Genomic DNA, 19,089 nt, shown 5'->3' on the forward strand with positions numbered 1-19,089 from the left:
AAGAGTCCTGAAATGAGAGGAAGCAGCTTAGCTCTAGGCCATGCTGGCCAGCAATGCTTGGTTGGGAACCTACAAAGAGATGCAAAATTGCTAGGACTTTTGTTCTAGCAACACAAAACTGAAGATGTGTTGATAGAAAATTGAAGGTTTTGTTCTTCGCCTGTGCATTGTGAGATTTGTGGAGGTATACTAGTCTCATAGAAAACAATGCAGATACACAAATTAGATCAGAACTTGGGTTTAAACTAGGCGTCTAAGTTGTACAAACTTGTTTTATCTTTACTTGAAGGATGTGGAGACTGAAAATAAACTTTTAATTAGAGAAGCTTTGAATAGTCATGGGATTCAACAAGGTTAAAAAGGGGCAACTATTTCTGCAGCTGGGAAAAACAGAATAAAATGCTGGGCTTCTTCAGAGAGTAGTTGGGTCAGCCTCTCTCTGCAATAGTGGAAACCTTTAACTTCAAGGCAATTAACAACTTTATTAAAATTCTGCTCAATTTAGGGTATCAAAGTACATGAAGGAAAGCTGGATAAGATGTGGCACAAATTAGCCTTTTTTTTGACTGAACAGCAAAACAAACTTTCACGGAATTTTTTTAACAGTTTATGAAGAGAAAAAAACTAGAATCAGTTTGTCCACAGTATCATTTTTTTTTTAAAACAAGCCATAATTTAAAAAAAATTCAACTAAATGGAGTTTGTACATTTTCTGCGTGTCTGTGTGGGCATTTTTTCCAAGGGCTCCAGTTTACTCCCACCATTCAAAAATGTACTGGGGGTGTAGGTTAATGGGGTGTAAATTGGGTGGCACAGACTCATGAGCCGAAATGACCTGTTATCGTGCTGTATGTCACAGACCATTTAAATGGAGAAATAGTGCAGGTCATAAATTCTCTTCCAAGCTTATTATTGCCATGCAGTTTTGCACAATCCAGATTAAACAGTGAAACTAAAACTAAGAAAATCCTACCAGGTTATGTAGCGTCCCTTCATAACTAGGTGACAATGCACCCTGGCCCCCAGTTCTCGACCACTGACCTGTACCTGTAAAATGAAGACAAACCAATTTTTTTTTTAAATCAAAAACTGCAGTGGGCACATAGTTTCAATTTTGAACACTGGGTGGAGCAGTAGTACCATCTTCAAGAATAAAACTACTATTTATACACACTGCAATTTATACACACTGAAGAGACAAAAAATAGCATTTTTGTAAATTAAGACCACAATTTAGACCACTGGGAAAAATAAATACCTGCAATTGCCTGTGGGGAGCCAACGGGTGTGGATGGATTTGAATGGAAGTTATTGCTGGTATGGTCTGGTGAATAGATCTGGAAAATAATCCCAAAATGAAATTTCAAATGCTAAACAATCAATACTGATTGTGGATGGCAAGCATTTCAAATTTTAACTATGTAAAAATTCTCATTCACACAATAGGCCAGGTACATTAATTAAGGAGTGTTAAATAAATCCCTATTTTAACATGACTTCTTATAAGATAACTTACTGAAGCAAGAGCCTTTCCCAGTGCATCACAGGTTTGTGGGCTGCCAGCTGAGCTTCCTCTATTAGCTAAAAGCAGAAAAGTACATTAATAGGAAACTCAGCAGTAAATATAGCTAATGTTCTATATCACAGTAAAAGTTCTAAATGTAATTCAGAAAGGGGAGTATATATTTTTAAAAACACACACACACACACACAATTTGCCCCTGCCCCAATAACAGCCCTTTCTCCAAATTTTATGATTTGCTTTAAAAAAAAATGGGATTCACAAACACATTCTCTAATGAGAAATGCCCCAGAGTGATTTTAACCCAAACCCACCATTTTTGGACAGTACCAAAATAAGTTGGTTAAACAAAACAAAGAAAACCAGAGAAATATTGAAACTTGAGAGAAACCAGATTATGGAAGTGACAAAAGAAATAAAATGTATGGGTTGACAAACCTGGATTTCAAAAGTTATTACAACGGGGAGTGCCACTGCATAAACTTGGGGGGAAAAAAAGGGTAACAAATCTTCAAATCATTTCATGGCCAAAGTAGATCAACAAATCTGCTTCCTTCGTCTGGCGAGCAATGCTCAAGTTATCCACGGCATCCTGATTCAATATCCAACTGAATGGAGGCAATACTTCAGTTGCGCAATTAAAACATACGTACTCATGATGGTTTCTGTCCCACTGATTGGGGGTGTGTGAGATGAAACGCCATACGCAGCTGAACCTGTGTTATTAGAACAGTGGAAACCCGACAGAGAAGGAAGACTCCCATTAACATCTGTTGGTGGTACAGTGTGCATTGGATAGCCCTGCAAAAGAAAAATCTTGATACAAAAAGTCCATTTGACAACTTTCTCAACCTCAACAATGGGCTGAATACGAGGAAATGTAACATTTGGATATTTGTAAAGTAAAAATTGTGGAGACAGTAGTGAAGAGGTTAGCATGCTTGCCTGTGGTCAGGGAACAGAGTACAGGGAGGTCATGTAACAAATGTACAAGACCACAAGACATAAGAGCAGATGTCCACCCTGCCTTTCCATTATGAGCAGATCCATTCTCCCACAGCCCCAAACTCCTGTCCTCTCCCCATAACCTTTGATATCTTGCCTATTCAGGTACCCAGCAAGCTCTGCCTTAAGTACACCCAACCACCTGCCTCCACAGCTGCCTGTGGCAGTAAAATCAAGGTTGGCCTTCATCTGCATCTTTGTTTTAAGAGGGTGGCCTCTTGCCCTAGACCCCGCCCCAATAACATGAAAACAGCTTTGCCACATCTACTCTGTCTAGGTATTTCAACATTCAAAAAGCTTCTATGAGGTTCCCCTCATTCTACTAAACTCCAAGGAGTACAGTCCAAGAGCTGTCAAATGCTCTACATATGCTAATCCTTTCATTCCAGGAATCATTCTTGTGAATCTTCTCTGAACCCTCTTCTAATGCCAGCATATTCTTTCTGAAATAAGGAGCCCAAAATTGAACCCCGTACTCCAGTTGAGGCCTCGTCGGTGCCTTATAAAGCCTCAACATCACATTCCCACTCTTATATCCTATTCCTTTGGCCAGGAATGCCAAAAAAGCATTCGCTGCTTTTATCACTGACTGAACCTGGAGGTTAACCTTTAGATTATCATGCATGAGGACTCACAAATTCCTCTAAATTTTACATTTCAGATGTTAGTGAGAACACACTTGGGAATGTACAGGTACACGATCCTTTATCCGGACATCTAAAATCCAGAAAGCTCCAAAATCCGGTAAGTGGGGAGAGAGGCGGCTGGCGCTTGGGGGAGGCGGCCAAGGGACTGGAAGGGGGTGGGGGTGGATACAGCAGCACAATTCGGGTGGGCCTTCCAAAATCCGGAAAAATCCAAAATTCGGAACACACCGTCCCCCAAGGGTTCCAGATAAAGGATCGTGTACCTGTAATGCGCAGTTCTGGTCTCCCAGTTATAGGAAAGATATCAGTTAGCTGGAATGGGTTCAGAAAAGATTCGGAGAATGTTACCAAGACTGGTGGTTGGTGGGCTTGAATTTTAAGTAAAAGTAAACATGAAAGTCTGCAGACACTGTGGTTGAAGTAAAAACACAGTGGGCAATAAACTCAGCTGGTGAAAAAGTGTACTTGAAATATATAACCATCATTTCGGGCTAGAAAACTTTTCTCTGAAGAGCATAGCTGAGGGAGGGGAGAACCTATAGAGCAGGGGTGTCAAACTCAAATTCACGGAGGGCCAAAATTAAAAACTTGGACTAAGTCGAGGGCCGAACTAAATATTTATTGAAAATTTTCAACAACATCTGCATGTTTTCTCTTCTTTCAACATATGTAATGTTAAACTTTTTCTTATTAAAATAAATGTTTAATAATAGTTTTGGATAAACTCTTTCCAGAAGCATTAACAAATGAGAAATAAAATATTCAATAAATAATATTTCTCTACAGAGGATTTGTCAAATGTTGCTAGTGTGCTGTCGAATAGTAAAATCTGAGGGCTATTGAGAATGTGGAGAATAACATGATTCCTGAAACAATCAAATGGGTGACTGATTGTGGGCATGAACTCTAGCAGGGTTATTTGCCTTGCCCTTTTTCCATTGGTACAGATATCCTTTTACACACTTTTCAAGTTTTATGCCTAATGAGCTTGTATCCAGGTGCAGGACCATTTTTAACCAGGAATATATTTATTACTGTGACATGAAACTATTGGAAGATAGTTTTATCCTGAGATTAAAGTTCATAATCCTTACTCAGGCCTGTGTGTAGGAGGGCGGGGTTTGCGGGCGATCGGGTTGGACAACGACAGTGCGGGGGAAATCGGCTCTCGCTGCAGGGCGGCATCTCGGCGGATCAGCGGCCCCGTCACCGTGAGTTGCGGGTTGGCCTGCGGCAGGGAGGGGGAGTGGACAACGGTCCTGGTGAGGTCAGGCCCGAGGCCTCTGGTTCCGGGCGCTGGGAAGCGGCCTTGGCTTCCCCTGACACCGGCCAGGCCCCAAAACCAGAGTCCACGGTGAGACCCTGCAACGTAAACAGAGGAGGTGGGGGCAATTAGCGGGCTGACGCCAATGCATTCTGGGATTTATAGTATTAGCTGTGCATGCGCTATACTGGCACGGCGGCCAGCGGGCCACCTCTAATACATTTTTGAAATGATCTTGCGGGCTAAATATAATTAAATCGCGGGCAAAATTTGGCCCGCGGGCCACAGTTTGACATGTGTGCTATAGAGGATTATAAAAATCATGAAAGGTATACACAGGATAAGTTGTCAGTCTTTTTCCCAGGGGCAGGAGATCTAAAACTAGAGGGCACAGCTTTGAGGTGAGAGGGGGGGAAAGATTCAAAATGGATTTGAGGGGCACCTTCCTCACAGAGAGCGTTGGGTGTGTGGACTGAACTACCAGAGATGGAGACAATTGCAAAGTTTAAAAGACATTTAGACAAATGTAGGGATAAGGAAAGGTTTGGGGGCTCTGGATCAAATGCAGGTAACTGTTACGAGTTTGGTCAGCATGTCAATGGACCTGTTTCCACGTGGTACAACCCAATGGAATAAAATTAGACCCATGCTCTTGAATGAAGCACAATTGGTCCAATCATCCTTTCTATCAATCCCTCAAACAGACACTGGAAAGATTACTGCAGCAAATGCTAGTCAAATACGATTCCTTGTATTTACATCCACAAAATGGAGTGAAATCTAATAAATTAATACAATGTGCATGCATACATGTGCCACTGAGAGAACAGGCAAGACCAAATGTTTGAAATATCTAATTAAAATTGTTTGCAGCCCTAATATATACCCAAAATAAGGAAAACATTTGCATCCATCACCTTGGGCACAAAATGTACTTTATTGCCTTTCAGATGAAGGAATAAAATTAAATGTACCTTAACCAAGAGGTTAAAAGAAATTTTAATGTAGTCACCAACCATGCCTGAAGACTTGGCACAAGTTCTGACAATGGAACAAATATCAGATTTACAATGCCAGCAATCACCGACACTGTTCCCAATGAATCAATAATTTTCAGAAACACAATATGAGCATTTTATTCCAGACCAAATTTGTTTATGGTTCCCAAGCCGTTTGTTATCAGGGTTGCAGTCTGCTATAATGAGCGTCTGGGGCCACAAAGGAGGTGGAATAAAAATGCACCAAAAAGTTTTTTCTCTAAAAAGCAAAGGAATTCTTAAGCCATCCACGAAATGGGTCAATTTCAAATTCACCACCAGAACTAATAGATCTGAATAAAAAGAATTTTGCTTGCTCCAATTGACCAGAAACAAACAAAAAAAAAGCATTGCTGGCTCATTAGCACCAACCACAACAGAAATGCCTAATCATAGAACACTCTGTCACACGCTTGGGTATGTTGGCTTGAACTGCTTGGAAAGTCGTAAGTGAATTTATAGTTAGATTAGGAAAGATTTTAATTTTGTTTTAAACAAGCTGTAATCCATTACAGAATCAAAGTTTGATCATAAAGTCGAGAATTGATGACGCGTAACTTTGCGGTATAATCAAAATGCAGCTGGAGGCAATGGCCGAAGCATGATAACAGGCCTCTGACCCAAATAGTTCTATGCCAACCAATGCTACCCACCTACACTGGGTCCATATCCCTCAAACCATTCCAGTTCGTTCCAGACCCACCATTCTCTGTATGGAAAAAGATATCCCTCGGGTCCCTCTTAAAATTTTCCAGCTCACTTCAACTTCTGCCTTCTCGTTTTGGACACCTTTGCCTGGGAAGATGACGACTATTTACTTTATTTACACTCCTCATATTATATACATCAATCAACCCTCAACTTCCAGGTAGAAAAGTTCTAGTCTATCCTTGCAGCTCAAGCCCTCCAGTCATGATTATGTGGCTTTTGACTTTGCAGTTGATTGCAATCATTAACTTGTTAAAACTCAAGACTGCTCTAACTTTGTCACTCTCTTCCCTCTATTTTTAAAAATGTACAAGGAAATAATTGGGTAGAAGGAAACAATTGTAAGTTCTTATGTGCGAGAGGGTGTGGAATGGAAAAAGACGTGTTGACGAGCTTTATTTCAGCAACTGTTTAGGCTTGTGGATCAAACATGGATGGCTAGGATGAAGCTAGAGTCTGGGCCAACATTCCTTCAAAGTCACAACAAAGCCCCACAATTTACTGCCAGCATAATCAGTGGCCTTCCTCATCAGGGACCATCAATCACAGCATATGCAAGGGACTAAAAGCACGACTTAAATTGGAGGTGTTTCTCTCCCCCCCACCCCCCGCAAACAAAAGTGCCTTAAGTATCAGGCAATGTTGACAGCTCCAGCCAAGCCCTCTTGCTTATGCTGATCAACCCACAGTCTTGTAGCAGACTGGGCCAGTTTCGAGGGACCCTGCTACATTGCAGAATAAACACAGGCACTGCCGTAGAAGAAAACAGAAATAATTCTGGCCCACTGACAAAAGGCATTTTACAAGTTGATATATTTTACTAATTAGAAGATGATGCAAATTCCAAATAGTTTTCTTTACCTTGCATTGTTGAGTGGGGAAATCAAGGAAGTTTTTTAAAAATTCATGGTTTGGCAGTTGAAAACTCTATAGAAAACTTTGACAATCCCCATATTACTCCTTTCCCTGGCACTTTTCAAATACCTTGTATCTCATCTCAAATGTGACCCAAAATTCATCTAAGCTTGACACCAGATTGCACATGCTATAATATAATGCAAAACATTCCCAACCAGGCTGCTCAGCCAGAAATGTAAATACTGCCTCTTTTTTTAAAAAGCCACCTAGAATAGAGATGCTGAGGAATTTCTTTAGCCAGAGGGTGGTAAATTTGTCGAATGTGTTTTCACAGGCAGTTGTGGAGGCCAGGCCATTGGGTATATTTCTGGCAGAGAATGATAAGATTCCTGATTAGCCAGGACATCAAAAATGGGGAGAAGGCCAGGCAGTGGGCTGAGTAGGGAAATGGATCAGCTCATGATTGAAAGGCAGTGGAGATGATAAGTTGAATAGCCTATTTCTGCTCCAACGTCTTAAGGCAAGTTCTTTCAAGTTCTAAAATAGTTACGACTTGCACAGAACTTGTCTGAAAGAATTCTAAGTGAACTTGTAAGACCTTGTTCATTTAAAGCAACCATCATCAAATTTAAATGCCATTTCCATTATAGTACAGTTACAGTAAGCATGCACTTAACAATGGTCAAACAATTCAAGTAATAATGCAATTACAATCCAAATAATTTGCACAAATACAACCAGTTTTATAGCTAATTCACAATGTTGAGAGTTTCTCCAATTGTTAACATCCTGCACAATCAATTCCTCAAAAATTAATCTCTCCATTGCCCACCCCAAGACTGCTCGCTTGAAAGTACCATTCTAGAGACAAGGAGGATTTACCAGCCGTTCCTGGGAATGAAGGTTGCTGTAGCCACCCGCTTGAGACAAGTGGGATGTAGTATTTCCCATCAAGCCTCCGTAACCTGACTGACCCATGCCACTGGACGAGTTCCAAACATCAGGACCATTGTGAATACCATCTAGAATGTAAAGAGCTTGTTTACATCTTTGCACTCTTCTAGAACTAATGCAGCTATTCATACTCACATCAGCACATGTAGACTTTAAAAGCCACATTAAAACAAAATGCACTAAGATTGTCGGGTGGCAGTTAGCTCAACGCCTTTACAGTGCAAGTGATCAGGAATGGGGTTCGGATCCTGTGCTGTCCCTTAGGAGTTTGTACTTTCTCCCTGTGTCTGTATGGGCTTTCCCTTGGGTGCTCTGGTTTCCTCCCATTGTCCAAAAATGTACCAGTCAAAAGGCCCCTAATTACTGTGCTGCATGTCTAAATTTAAAGATCTATCACTTTTTGATGAACCAACTTTCTTGTGCTGGTTCTTTTGCAAACCATGGCTAAACCAATCGCAAGGAAAAGGAAGTGAATTCAGCATCTTTACCGGGGAAGTATGGTGGAAACTAATCTAGACTTGTACAATAAAAGTTTTCTCTGCCAAGCCTAGAGGGATAATGAGTTGGCTAAACTCAAAAGCCGCTTTCAGGTGCTTGGACGCAGATAATGCGCCGGCAGATGCAGCTGGGAGAGTGCAGCTGGGATGTTCAGGTGGCTGCGGAGAAGATGCATTTCTGTCATCTTAATGTGCCGGCTGAGGGAGAGCCGCGTCTGAGCGAACGCCGGCTCCTGTGGACTGTGGCCGTAGTCCCACTGTTGCTTTCACGTGCAATGGGGGGATTCTCTGAGCCGGAGAACATATCTACAGGAGGAGGGTTAAGTAAGTGCTCCTCCTGGCTGGGTTCTCCGCTTTCAGGTGGCCACCTGACAACCGCATTGGGGTAGAATAGGCGGTTTTACAGTCAGGTATTCTGGCCACCTGGAAGCTGCTAAAGCGTGTAGGAGCTCACAGTCATGTATTTCCCCAAGTCCCCAGTGGACAATCTGTACTGGATAAACTGCAGGATGGTTTAGCAGAAAAAGTGGAAAAAGAAAAGGAGCGTTGAGTTGTGAACTCCCCCCAGATTAGGTTCACAGTACATTGCTGGAGAAGAGGATGCTAACTGTTAGGATTAAATTTCCATAAATAAGAGATCCAATTGTCTTTTGGAGATGAGAACAATGTTTACCAAAACTCATTGGAGGGAAAAACTAAAGCCTCTTTCTAATTCACCACATTAACATATCTATCTAATTTGCTTTTAAAGAAACAATATTGTGAAGGATTAAGCAGTAAAATGCAGTGCATCTTTTGTAACCTTTTTTTTGTTTCAGAGCAGTTGTAAGGAGATTTCACACTAAGCAAACCTGACATTTAAAATTATACATGCAAAACCAACTTTCTCACTGTAATTCAGTACATGTGATAATATTCTGAACTTCTGATGGCCCACAAAGTAGAATATCTGCAATTATATTTATGACTTAAAATATTTGAATGTTTAGCCAGGATATTTTAAAATTGATTGTCAACTGGAAAAGTGGATCACAATTAGAAGGGCTGAGTTCATTTTGCAGCCATTACACTGCCACAAACATCTGGGTTATTCACCTCCTATAACAGAGTAGAGGCAGGCAGCAATTGCGGCATCGAGAGAATATGACAACCAATCCAAAATAAAAACTTAAACCCACCAAAATCCTGATGGGATTGGGTTTCATTTGAATAGTGTGCATGTATATTAGACTCCAAGAAAATTCCTGTTGTAGTTTACAATCAGGGCAACTGCTCTAGTCCATCTGAGACCTGCACAATAATAACAAAGGTACCATAACCACAAGCCTGTTACTAAAACTCAAAGTTTAAAAGGAGTTGATAAACAAATTCACTTTGAATCATAATCTTCATCAGTTCTTTTTTTTTGTCGTTTTAAATAAAATATTCAATTACAAAGAAAAGGAGATTATAAAAATAGAAATATAAATCCAAATCAACTGCTGTGAAACCAAAAACCACCACCAGGATGAGCTATTGTAAATATGGGCTCCAATATTTTTTTAAAAAGTGATATTTATCTCATAAACTACAAGTTATTTTTTCTGGAGGAATACGATCTCATTTCAATATGCCATCTTTGTACTGCCAAATTCATATTCAACTTCCAAGCAATAGCCACACATTTCCTTGAAACAGCTAAATCTAATCACAAAAATTCAATTTGGTACATGATTTATCTCAATTTTAAACTGAACCATCTTAATATTCCCCAATTAAAAATTACATCAGTTTCAACTTAAGTTTTACCCTTAATATTTTCTCCAAAAATACTTTAATTTGTATCCAGAAAGGCTTAATCTTAGTACATTCCAAGTCGAATGAAAAAACCCCTCTATTCTATCTAAAACATAATTGAAGATATTAAATTAAATCTTTTTTTAATTTTTGAAGATTAAATATAATTGATGCAAAAAATTATATTGTACTAATCTTCATCTTACATTAATAATTTTAGTCATTATTTTTACATATCATTCATTCTCCAATCATTTTGATCTATTGTTCCATCTAAATCAATTTCCCATCTTAATACTGATTTATGATTATCTGATTTGGACATTTTCCTTTGAAGCAACTTGTACATTTCTGAAATAAATTTATTTGTATCTCCTTTATTAACCAACATTTCTATTTCAGACTGCCTAGGTAATCTTAAATGTTGACCAAATCAATTAAAAAAGCTTTAACAAAAAAGGTATTATTTGGGGCATTATACTTTCCTTCCATTCATTGAAAAGAAATAAAATTACCAGCTTCAAAATGGTCTTCTATTGTTTTAATCCCCATTTGATCCCATATCTTTAAAAATTGATTATTAACAGTAAAAGGAAAGAGTTTGTTTTTATATAAAGATGTTTTACGTTAGATCATCCCTTTCCCACCTATCTCAATCTATTTTATTCCATTATTCAATTAAATGTTTCAATATATCCAATTAATAATTTTGTATTCCATTTATAAATAAATTCTACATTCACCACTTCATGGCATAATGCCTTAGGGATTCCCTAGAGTTAAAATTTCTAGTTTAGTCCCTCAAGATGCAGCATCTTAAATTAAACTAATAGTTAAAAAATTACTGTTTTAAAAATATAATTGCATCTTATCTAATATTCTTGTACCTTGCAAATATATTTAATTTAATATCTATCACTGGTGTACATTTTAAAAGCAATACGTTTAATTCCAATAAATACATAAAACTAAAATGACAAATTAAAAGGAATTTCCACAGGTTTCAAATACACATCGTTAGCCTATTAACAAAATTGCAACACAAAATTTTCAGTTGTAAATCACGAGTCATTTACCAACTTTGAGAAAACCCAATATATTTGATTTTATGGAGAATTCATCTTTACCTTGAATATAGAAAGAGCCTGGAAATACAGAACCTGAAGGTTTGGATGAAGAATAACCAGCTGAATCTCTACTGTATTCTTCATTTGATGTGGATGCATAGACCTATTGAGGAGCAACAAACAAATTTAGTACAATACAATTCTGGTGTTCAAATAAAAGGTTTGTCATCTTTAAATCAATTAGCTGTATTTGTTTTCAGACATAATTCATTGTCATTTCTAGTGACATTTACTGAAAATGTGTTATTTAATAATGAACATGAAGACTCATTGTTGGGCTGTCCAAGTATATACATACTGCTATCATGTAATTTGTAACAGTAAGCTTTGGTGAGGTCAACAAAGGTGATGTAGAGTCCTTTGTTTTGTTCTCTGCACTTTTCTTGGAGCTGTCTGAGGGCAAAGACCATGTCAGTAGTTCCTCTGTTTGCGCGAAAGCCGCACTGTGATTCTGGGAGAACATTCTCGGCGACACAAGGTATTATTCTATTTAGGAGAATCCTAGCGAAGATTTTGCCTGCAATGGAGAGCAGCGTGATTCCCCTGTAGTTTGAGCAGTCTGATTTCTCGCCTTTGTTTTTGTACAGGGTGATGATGATGATGGCATCACGAAGGTCCTGAGGCAGCTTTCCTTGGTCCCAGCAGAGCTTGAAAAACTCATGCAGTTTGGCATGCAGAGTTTTGCCGCCACCCTTCCAGACCTCTGGGGGGATTCTATCCATACCTGCTGCTTTGCCACTTTTCAGTTGTTCAATTGCCTTATATGTCTCTTCCCGGGTGAGGACCTCATCACCTTTGTTGACCTCACCAAAGCCTTCGACACCGTGAGCAGGAAAGGGCTTTGGCAAATACTAGAGCGCCTCGGATGCCCCCCAAAGTTCCTCAACATGGTTATCCAACTGCACAAAAGCCAACAAGGTCGGGTCAGATACAGCAATGAGCTCTCCGAACCCTTCTCCATTAACAATGGCGTGAAGCAAAGCTGCGTTCTCGCACCAACCCTCTTTTCAATCTTCTTCAGCATGATGCTGAACCAAGCCATGAAAGACCTCAACAATGAAGACGCTGTTTACATCCGGTACCGCACGGATGGCAGTCTCTTCAATCTGAGGCGCCTGCAAGCTCACACCAAGACACAAGAGCAACTTGTCCATGAACTACTCTTTGCAGACGATGCCACTTTAGTTGCCCATTCAGAGCCAGCTCTTCAGCTCTTGACGTCCTGTTTTGGGGAAACTGCCAAAATGTTTGGCCTGGAAGTCAGCCTGAAGAAAACTGAGGTCCTCCATCAGCCAGCTCCCCACCATGACTACCAGCCCCCCCACATCTCCATCGGGCACACAAAACTCAAAACGGTCAACCAGTTTACCTATCTCGGCTGCACCATTTCATCGGATGCAAGGATTGACAACGAGATAGACAACAGACTCGCCAAGGCAAATAGCGCCTTTGGAAGACTACACAAAAGAGTCTGGAAAAACAACCAACTGAAAAACCTCACAAAGATTAGCGTATACAGAGCCGTTGTCATACCCACACTCCTGTTCGGCTCCGAATCATGGGTCCCCTACCAGTATCACCTGCGGCCCCTAGAATGCTTCCATCAGCGTTGTCTCCGCTCCATCCTCAACATTCATTGGAGCGACTTCATCCCTAACATCGAAGTACTCGAGATGGCAGAGGCCGACAGCATCGAATCCACGCTGATGAAGATCCAACTGCGCTGGGTAGGTCACGTCTCCAGAATGGAGGACCATCGCCTTCCCAAGATCGTGTTATATGGCGAGCTCTCCACTGGCCACCGTGACAGAGGTACACCAAAGAAGAGGTACAAGGACCGCCTAAAGAAAGCTCTTGGTGCCTGCCACATTGACCACCGCCAGTGGGCTGATATTGCCTCAAACCGTGCATCTTGGCGCCTCACAGTTCGGCGGGCAGCAACTTCCTTTGAAGAAGACCGCAGAGCCCACCTCACTGACAAAAGACAAAGGTGGAAAAACCCAACACCCAACCCCAACCAACTTTCCCTTGCAACCGCTGCAACCGTGTCTGCCTGTCCCGCATCGGACTTGTCAGCCACAAACGAGCCTGCAGCTGACGTGGACATTTACCCCTCCATAAATCTTCGTCTGCGAAGCCAAGCCTAAGAACAGTAAGCAGGCTTCACTTTAATAAAGTATCACTCAACTTAATTGTTAATCTCCATTGGCACAAACACCTTGTTGAGTCAGCATGCCTAGATACCTCAACAGCTGCAAGAACAGTGCTCCAAGGCAGCTCTTTAACTCACTTCCAATGCCTTGAAAAACCTTCAGTTTTCTATGCATCTCAGGTGTTTATACCTTCTGCATTTTTTTAAGCTCCTAGAGTCTTTGACGGTATTTATTTTGATAATCCAAACATGGTTTGTGATGACTGAAACAAGACACATTTAGCCTTATGGCATTCACCAAGGGCTCAAGTCTTTAACCAGTCATGCTGCTTGCACAAATCTACGTTTGCTCACTCGTAGGATGAAATATCAAAAGGAATCCATTCGCTGTGAAGCATTTAATTTAGACATTCAGCACAGAACCAAGTAATTTAGGCCCACGAGTTTGTGCTGTCCAATTTACACCCAATTAACCTACACCCTGTTACGTTTTGAGGGGTGGGAGGAACCAGTAACCCGCGCAGACACGGCGAGAACGTACAAACACCATACAGCACAAGATTTGAACCCCGGTCCTAATTGCTGGCGTTGTAAAGGCGTAGCGCTAACTGCTATGCCAACTGTGCTGCCCTGTAGTTCAACTGAATTTCCCGATGATAGGGAGCAACAATTTTACGGCAGACAACAATCAAAATATTTCCAACTAGTGGTTAACCATATGCTGGAGAAGAATGAATAATTTTTTTAATCTATGACCTGTGCTATGAGTTAAAGTTTCAAATAAGAATATTCAAAGCACAAAATTCTTTAAAAATATCTTTAAAGAAAACACAACTAGCTTGTACCTAGCAACCATAACATAACCCCTCCAACCACCCCCCCCCCCCCCCCAAACACCATTCCACAAGAGTTTTTAAAAAATAGGATACGACACCAATATCAGAAAACAACTGGCAAATGTTTGATCAGTACAAATTTTTACAAGGTACATAAACAAAAAAATTGGAGAAGTTTAGAGGGGAAATTTCAGGAAAAGGGACTTCTACCAGAGCAGAGTGATTCAACATACGACCATACAAGAGGGGAGAAGTGAATTAATTCATCCTTCTACCGTGGTTAGGAAATCAGTTGTTTGTTTCAGTTTAAAAGGTTGAACATTGGAGATGCTTTTCAGAACTTCCAACAACCAGATTATCTCATCCCATTTTTCAAAAATTTATGATGGCAGACAGATTCATCATTCCTTAACCACTGCAACTAAAATAATAAGCATTTGTGATACAATTTTTATTCCGATCAGCTAACAACTTGCACATAGCTTGCAATGTACAGTGCTCCAAAACAAATTCTGAGGAGCTTAGCCATAGAATTTTTTTTTGTTGAGCCTCAAGGAGATAATAGGGTCATCTACTTATAGTGTAAAAAGAGACTGGGCCAAATTAGATCACCACGGAAACCAAGATTTAAAAATCTATACACCTGCTACAAAGTCTGAAAATTAAGAATATACTTCCAGTTAGTTCCTACCATCTGGCACAGGCAATGGTCATTTGGCTCAGACACTACATTTAGATAGATTTGGAGCAAAAACCTGAAACTCCTTGCTCTTCCCCATTAGATTTCAGCTCCATTCTAATGGCTGGTCATACATCTGCATCCTTTCACAATCTTTGTACCAATCAATCATTTCTTTCTCTCCACTCCTAAAGTCCTCTTATTGCTTCCAAATATGATTCAATCATCTTTCATTGGTACAAATGCAATGCTGAGCACTTGTAATAAATACCTCATCAAAATTAACTGATCAAATTAGAAAGACCAGAGATTTGAATGTGCTGACCAAATTTCCCTTATGGTAGCTGGTGACAACAAACCATCACTACAATATGCACATTCCTATCCCCTTTCTAAATGTTATGAAATACTGTGAAGTCACCATGTCACACATGCAAAGTGCCCAAGGATTGTGAGAAACTAACTCGTGCTTTTCTCTCTCCACAGATGCCTGATGCACTGAGTCTTGCAAGCATTTTCTGTTATTATTTCAAATTTCCATCTGCAATTTTATTTCTTACATTTAGATTTAGTTTGTCATGCTCACATAGAATGTCAGGGAAATGCCATTGGACTTAGTCAAAATAATTTTACTACAAGGCTAATCTCTCATCATCAGATTACAGAAAACACTCGAGTTAGCTTACCTTCTCCTGAATTCTCCACCAATTTTTGTGCTGTCTGCAAGCTTATTAATTAGTTAACCCACGTTATAGTCCCAATCACTTGTAGAACTCCTCTAGTCACAGACGTCTTGTCAGAATAACACCCCTCCACTACTACTTTTTATGGCCAAGCTGATTTTGAATCCAATCTACCAACTCACCATTGATGCCATTTCCCTTGATCTTTTGGATCTGTTAGAAAAAATTGGTTCCCATGTGCAAAATGATTCAAGTTTGCTGGTAATAAAGCATAATCAAAAGCAAGATAGTTCTGCACCACAACACACATTCCCAAACCCTTTTTTTGCAACCCTCCCCTCCTCCCTCACATTAGCATTGGGATAAAAAGGGGCAGGTTACCACACTGAATATTAATCTAGTAAACTGACTTTTTTTTATAATCTGATTAAATAGCAAGCATCATGATGGGAATTGAATGATGCACATCTAATAACTCTACCATCTGGCCATCTCTGGCACCTTCCCAGCTTTAAGCCCAGCTGTGCAGGAAGTGTGCATGCATCCAATTCTAAAAAGGCGATGATCTTCAATGTCCAAGTGGCAAAATTTGTGAAAGACTCCAAATAAAGTTGCCCAGGATTAGTTTTCTCCATACATTTAGCTTTTATTTTTCAAGAGGCATCAAAAAGAAGGCATGGATTTACAGTGAGAGGGGAAAGATTTGAAAGATCAGAGGGTAGCCCATGTCTGGAATGAGATGCCAGAGGAAGCTATTGAGTACATTACAACATTTAAATGTTAAAAGTTGCTATAAAAATAATTAACAAATATGGGGACCAGAGGCATTTTTTTAAAAAATTCAGAATATCCAGAACTAATAGAGGAAACCTTTGCAGCAGGTAGTTATTAGAGGATCCTAATAGTTGTTTCACAGACTTCTGAGAATTCATGACAAGACAGAAGATTAGACTTTCCCTATGATCTGCTCATTGTTGCTGTTTCCATTTTCATAAATCAAAATTAAAGCAGAGGTTATTTTAGCCAGAAAGAAGATCGATGAGGACCTCATTCAGTTCTTAGCTTGTAACATCTTTTCTGGTGATCATCCATCAGGTCCTTAAATGAAGAGGATTCCTACCTCCACCTTCCTTTCAGACCCACATATCTCTCGATGCAAACATCGTCTCAACACTCCACTAACCTTTCAATCAATTTCTGTAAATTCCCTTGTGAGCTTGTCCAAAGGAAACAGGCCTCTATTTCAAATTTCATGTTCCTCCCCTCAACCCACATCAAAATAAAATCTGCAGATGCTGATAATTCGGAATATAATCTTCACCTCCCGCTGCCTTGGAGTAGCAGCCATCATAATCAAAGGACACATTCAATCCCATTCCTGTTGGGAAGTTTGAAAAGATTAATCTCCAGATTCAAAGACAGTTTCTTTCCAACTGTCATCAAAACCTTGAACAGACCTCTCATTAATAAATTAAGCCTTATATTGTTTAACTGTACTTTCTCCTTAACTCATTATGTTTGTCCTGTTGTAACACCACTCTCTCTACCCGTTCTATTCTTGCATTGCCTGTTGTGCCACAAATAGATCGACTTGCTGGGTAGCATGCAAAGTTTTTCCACAGTATCTCAGTACACGCATCCATAAGCAATTCAAACTTCAAATAGTAATGTTCAAACCAATTCTATCTCAGTTTGCAAAACAGCATTTTACCATTCAGGTTAAAATACCAAGGTTAAGGAAAAAATCTTTAATATGCACAACATTTTTATAAAGAAATCAAATTATGTTCATCTGTTCTGGTGTAATTATTTAGGTTTCAATTTAATTTTACCTCCCTGCTTTAGACCCCTGATTGTGTGTTCACTATCCTGGATATCTGCAAAACGCTCAAGGAGAGCCCGAGAATTTGCTGAACGTTTGCGGGACTGGAGAAGAGAGGAGGAGGAGTGACAAGAAGGATGACCGGCAAGAAAATATACAAGTGAACCGGTGCGGACTCGAAAGGCCAACATGGCCTGTTTCCGCTCCGTAAATGGTTATATGAACACCTCCATCAGTGCAGAGATTTCAATGACACTTGGCCTCCAACACTCCACATTTCTTCCTAAGCATGCAGCGCTGAATTTCAGGGATTGGTGAAAATGAGTCAAAACTTTTGCAAGATGAGCCCAAGCAGAATAGTTTAAAAGTAGTACTTGGATGCATATTCTAGGCTACTAGTAAAACAAGATAAACTTCTTCATACTAGAATTTCAACACTTTCTATTAATTTCCAAGCACATTCAATATACTCCAGATGATATTTCACACCAATAGATCAGAAACATGATGCTTTTAACACAAAAAAGCCAGAGCTGATACACGTGGCAACATTGTATTTCATCTTGGAATATCATGTTAACACATTCACCAGGGACTAATAATGAAAGGTAATCTCGCTATCCTACTCAACTGTGTCACAGCAGAACAACACAAAACAATACCTGAACTGTAACTGCATGCCACTCTACCTTAATTGTCACTTCACCCAGATATAAACAGGAGTTGTGTGCCGAAGAAAGGTTTTGATATGGGGGAGGGTGAAGCATGTAGCATCAGGGTCTCTAGGGGGCATCAGTGTGCCACGTTGCGAAAACAGAATACTTATTTATGCTGGAACAGTAAAGTGACATTTTTCAGGCATGGCATTTCATACTGACAGGAAAACATTCTCCTTCCATTGGGGAAAGGCTCAAGAGTGTGAAACCATGAAGCAGGAAGCTTAAAGACAGTTTCTTCCCCATAGCCATCAGGCTCCTGAATGAACCCCATAGTCGAAGGCTTGTCATTGGAATTCACAAGTACAACCTGACAAAACAGTGTTCTCCAGTCCTTGGTGCAAAACACAGACACACAACAGGACATAGCACACATACAGAGCAACCTAATACATTAGGACAAGTATTAATGTACACAAATATATATTGTTTCATGAATTATCAGAGTCTTGGATGGTTAATGTGAGCAGTTCAGTGAACCTCTCTGTTGCTCTTATGGGCCACTGGATTGACCTCTGATCCATTTCGCTGCAGCATCTGTATACTCATGATGCAGCCGGCCAGGCGCTCTCGAAAGAGCTCCTGTATAAAGCTGAAATAATGGTGACCAGTAGCCTTGTCCGCTTCTGTCTCTCAGAAAGTGCAGTTGTCAATGTGTCTTCCTGACAAGTGAGGTGGTGTTTTGTGTCCACGATGGGTCACTAGTTAAGTCAATGGTTTTCAAAATTTTCCCCCCCACTCACATACCACCTTAAGTAATCCCTATGTCGTAGGTGCTCTGTGATTAGTAAGGGATTACTTAGGTG

At 40.1% G+C, this 19,089-nt stretch overlaps 1 protein-coding gene across 22 annotated transcripts in view; it reads right to left on the reverse strand.

The window, feature by feature from the left end:
- LOC138758977 (transcription factor 12-like) overlaps positions 1–19,089 on the reverse strand; it is a 135,198-nt gene that overhangs the window by 20,146 nt on the left and 95,963 nt on the right. For all 22 annotated transcript variants that reach the window (XM_069928675.1, XM_069928681.1, XM_069928680.1 and 19 more), the window contains 6 exons: positions 11,396–11,498; positions 7,924–8,063; positions 2,176–2,323; positions 1,517–1,581; positions 1,259–1,337; positions 974–1,047 (listed from right to left, as the gene is read on the reverse strand). In XM_069928675.1, coding sequence (XP_069784776.1) covers positions 974–1,047; positions 1,259–1,337; positions 1,517–1,581; positions 2,176–2,323; positions 7,924–8,063; positions 11,396–11,498 — 609 coding nt within the window. The remainder of the gene's footprint in view (positions 1–973; positions 1,048–1,258; positions 1,338–1,516; positions 1,582–2,175; positions 2,324–7,923; positions 8,064–11,395; positions 11,499–19,089) is intronic.

This window comes from Narcine bancroftii, chromosome 3 (assembly GCF_036971445.1).
Source record: "Narcine bancroftii isolate sNarBan1 chromosome 3, sNarBan1.hap1, whole genome shotgun sequence".
Classification (NCBI taxonomy): domain Eukaryota; kingdom Metazoa; phylum Chordata; class Chondrichthyes; order Torpediniformes; family Narcinidae; genus Narcine; species Narcine bancroftii.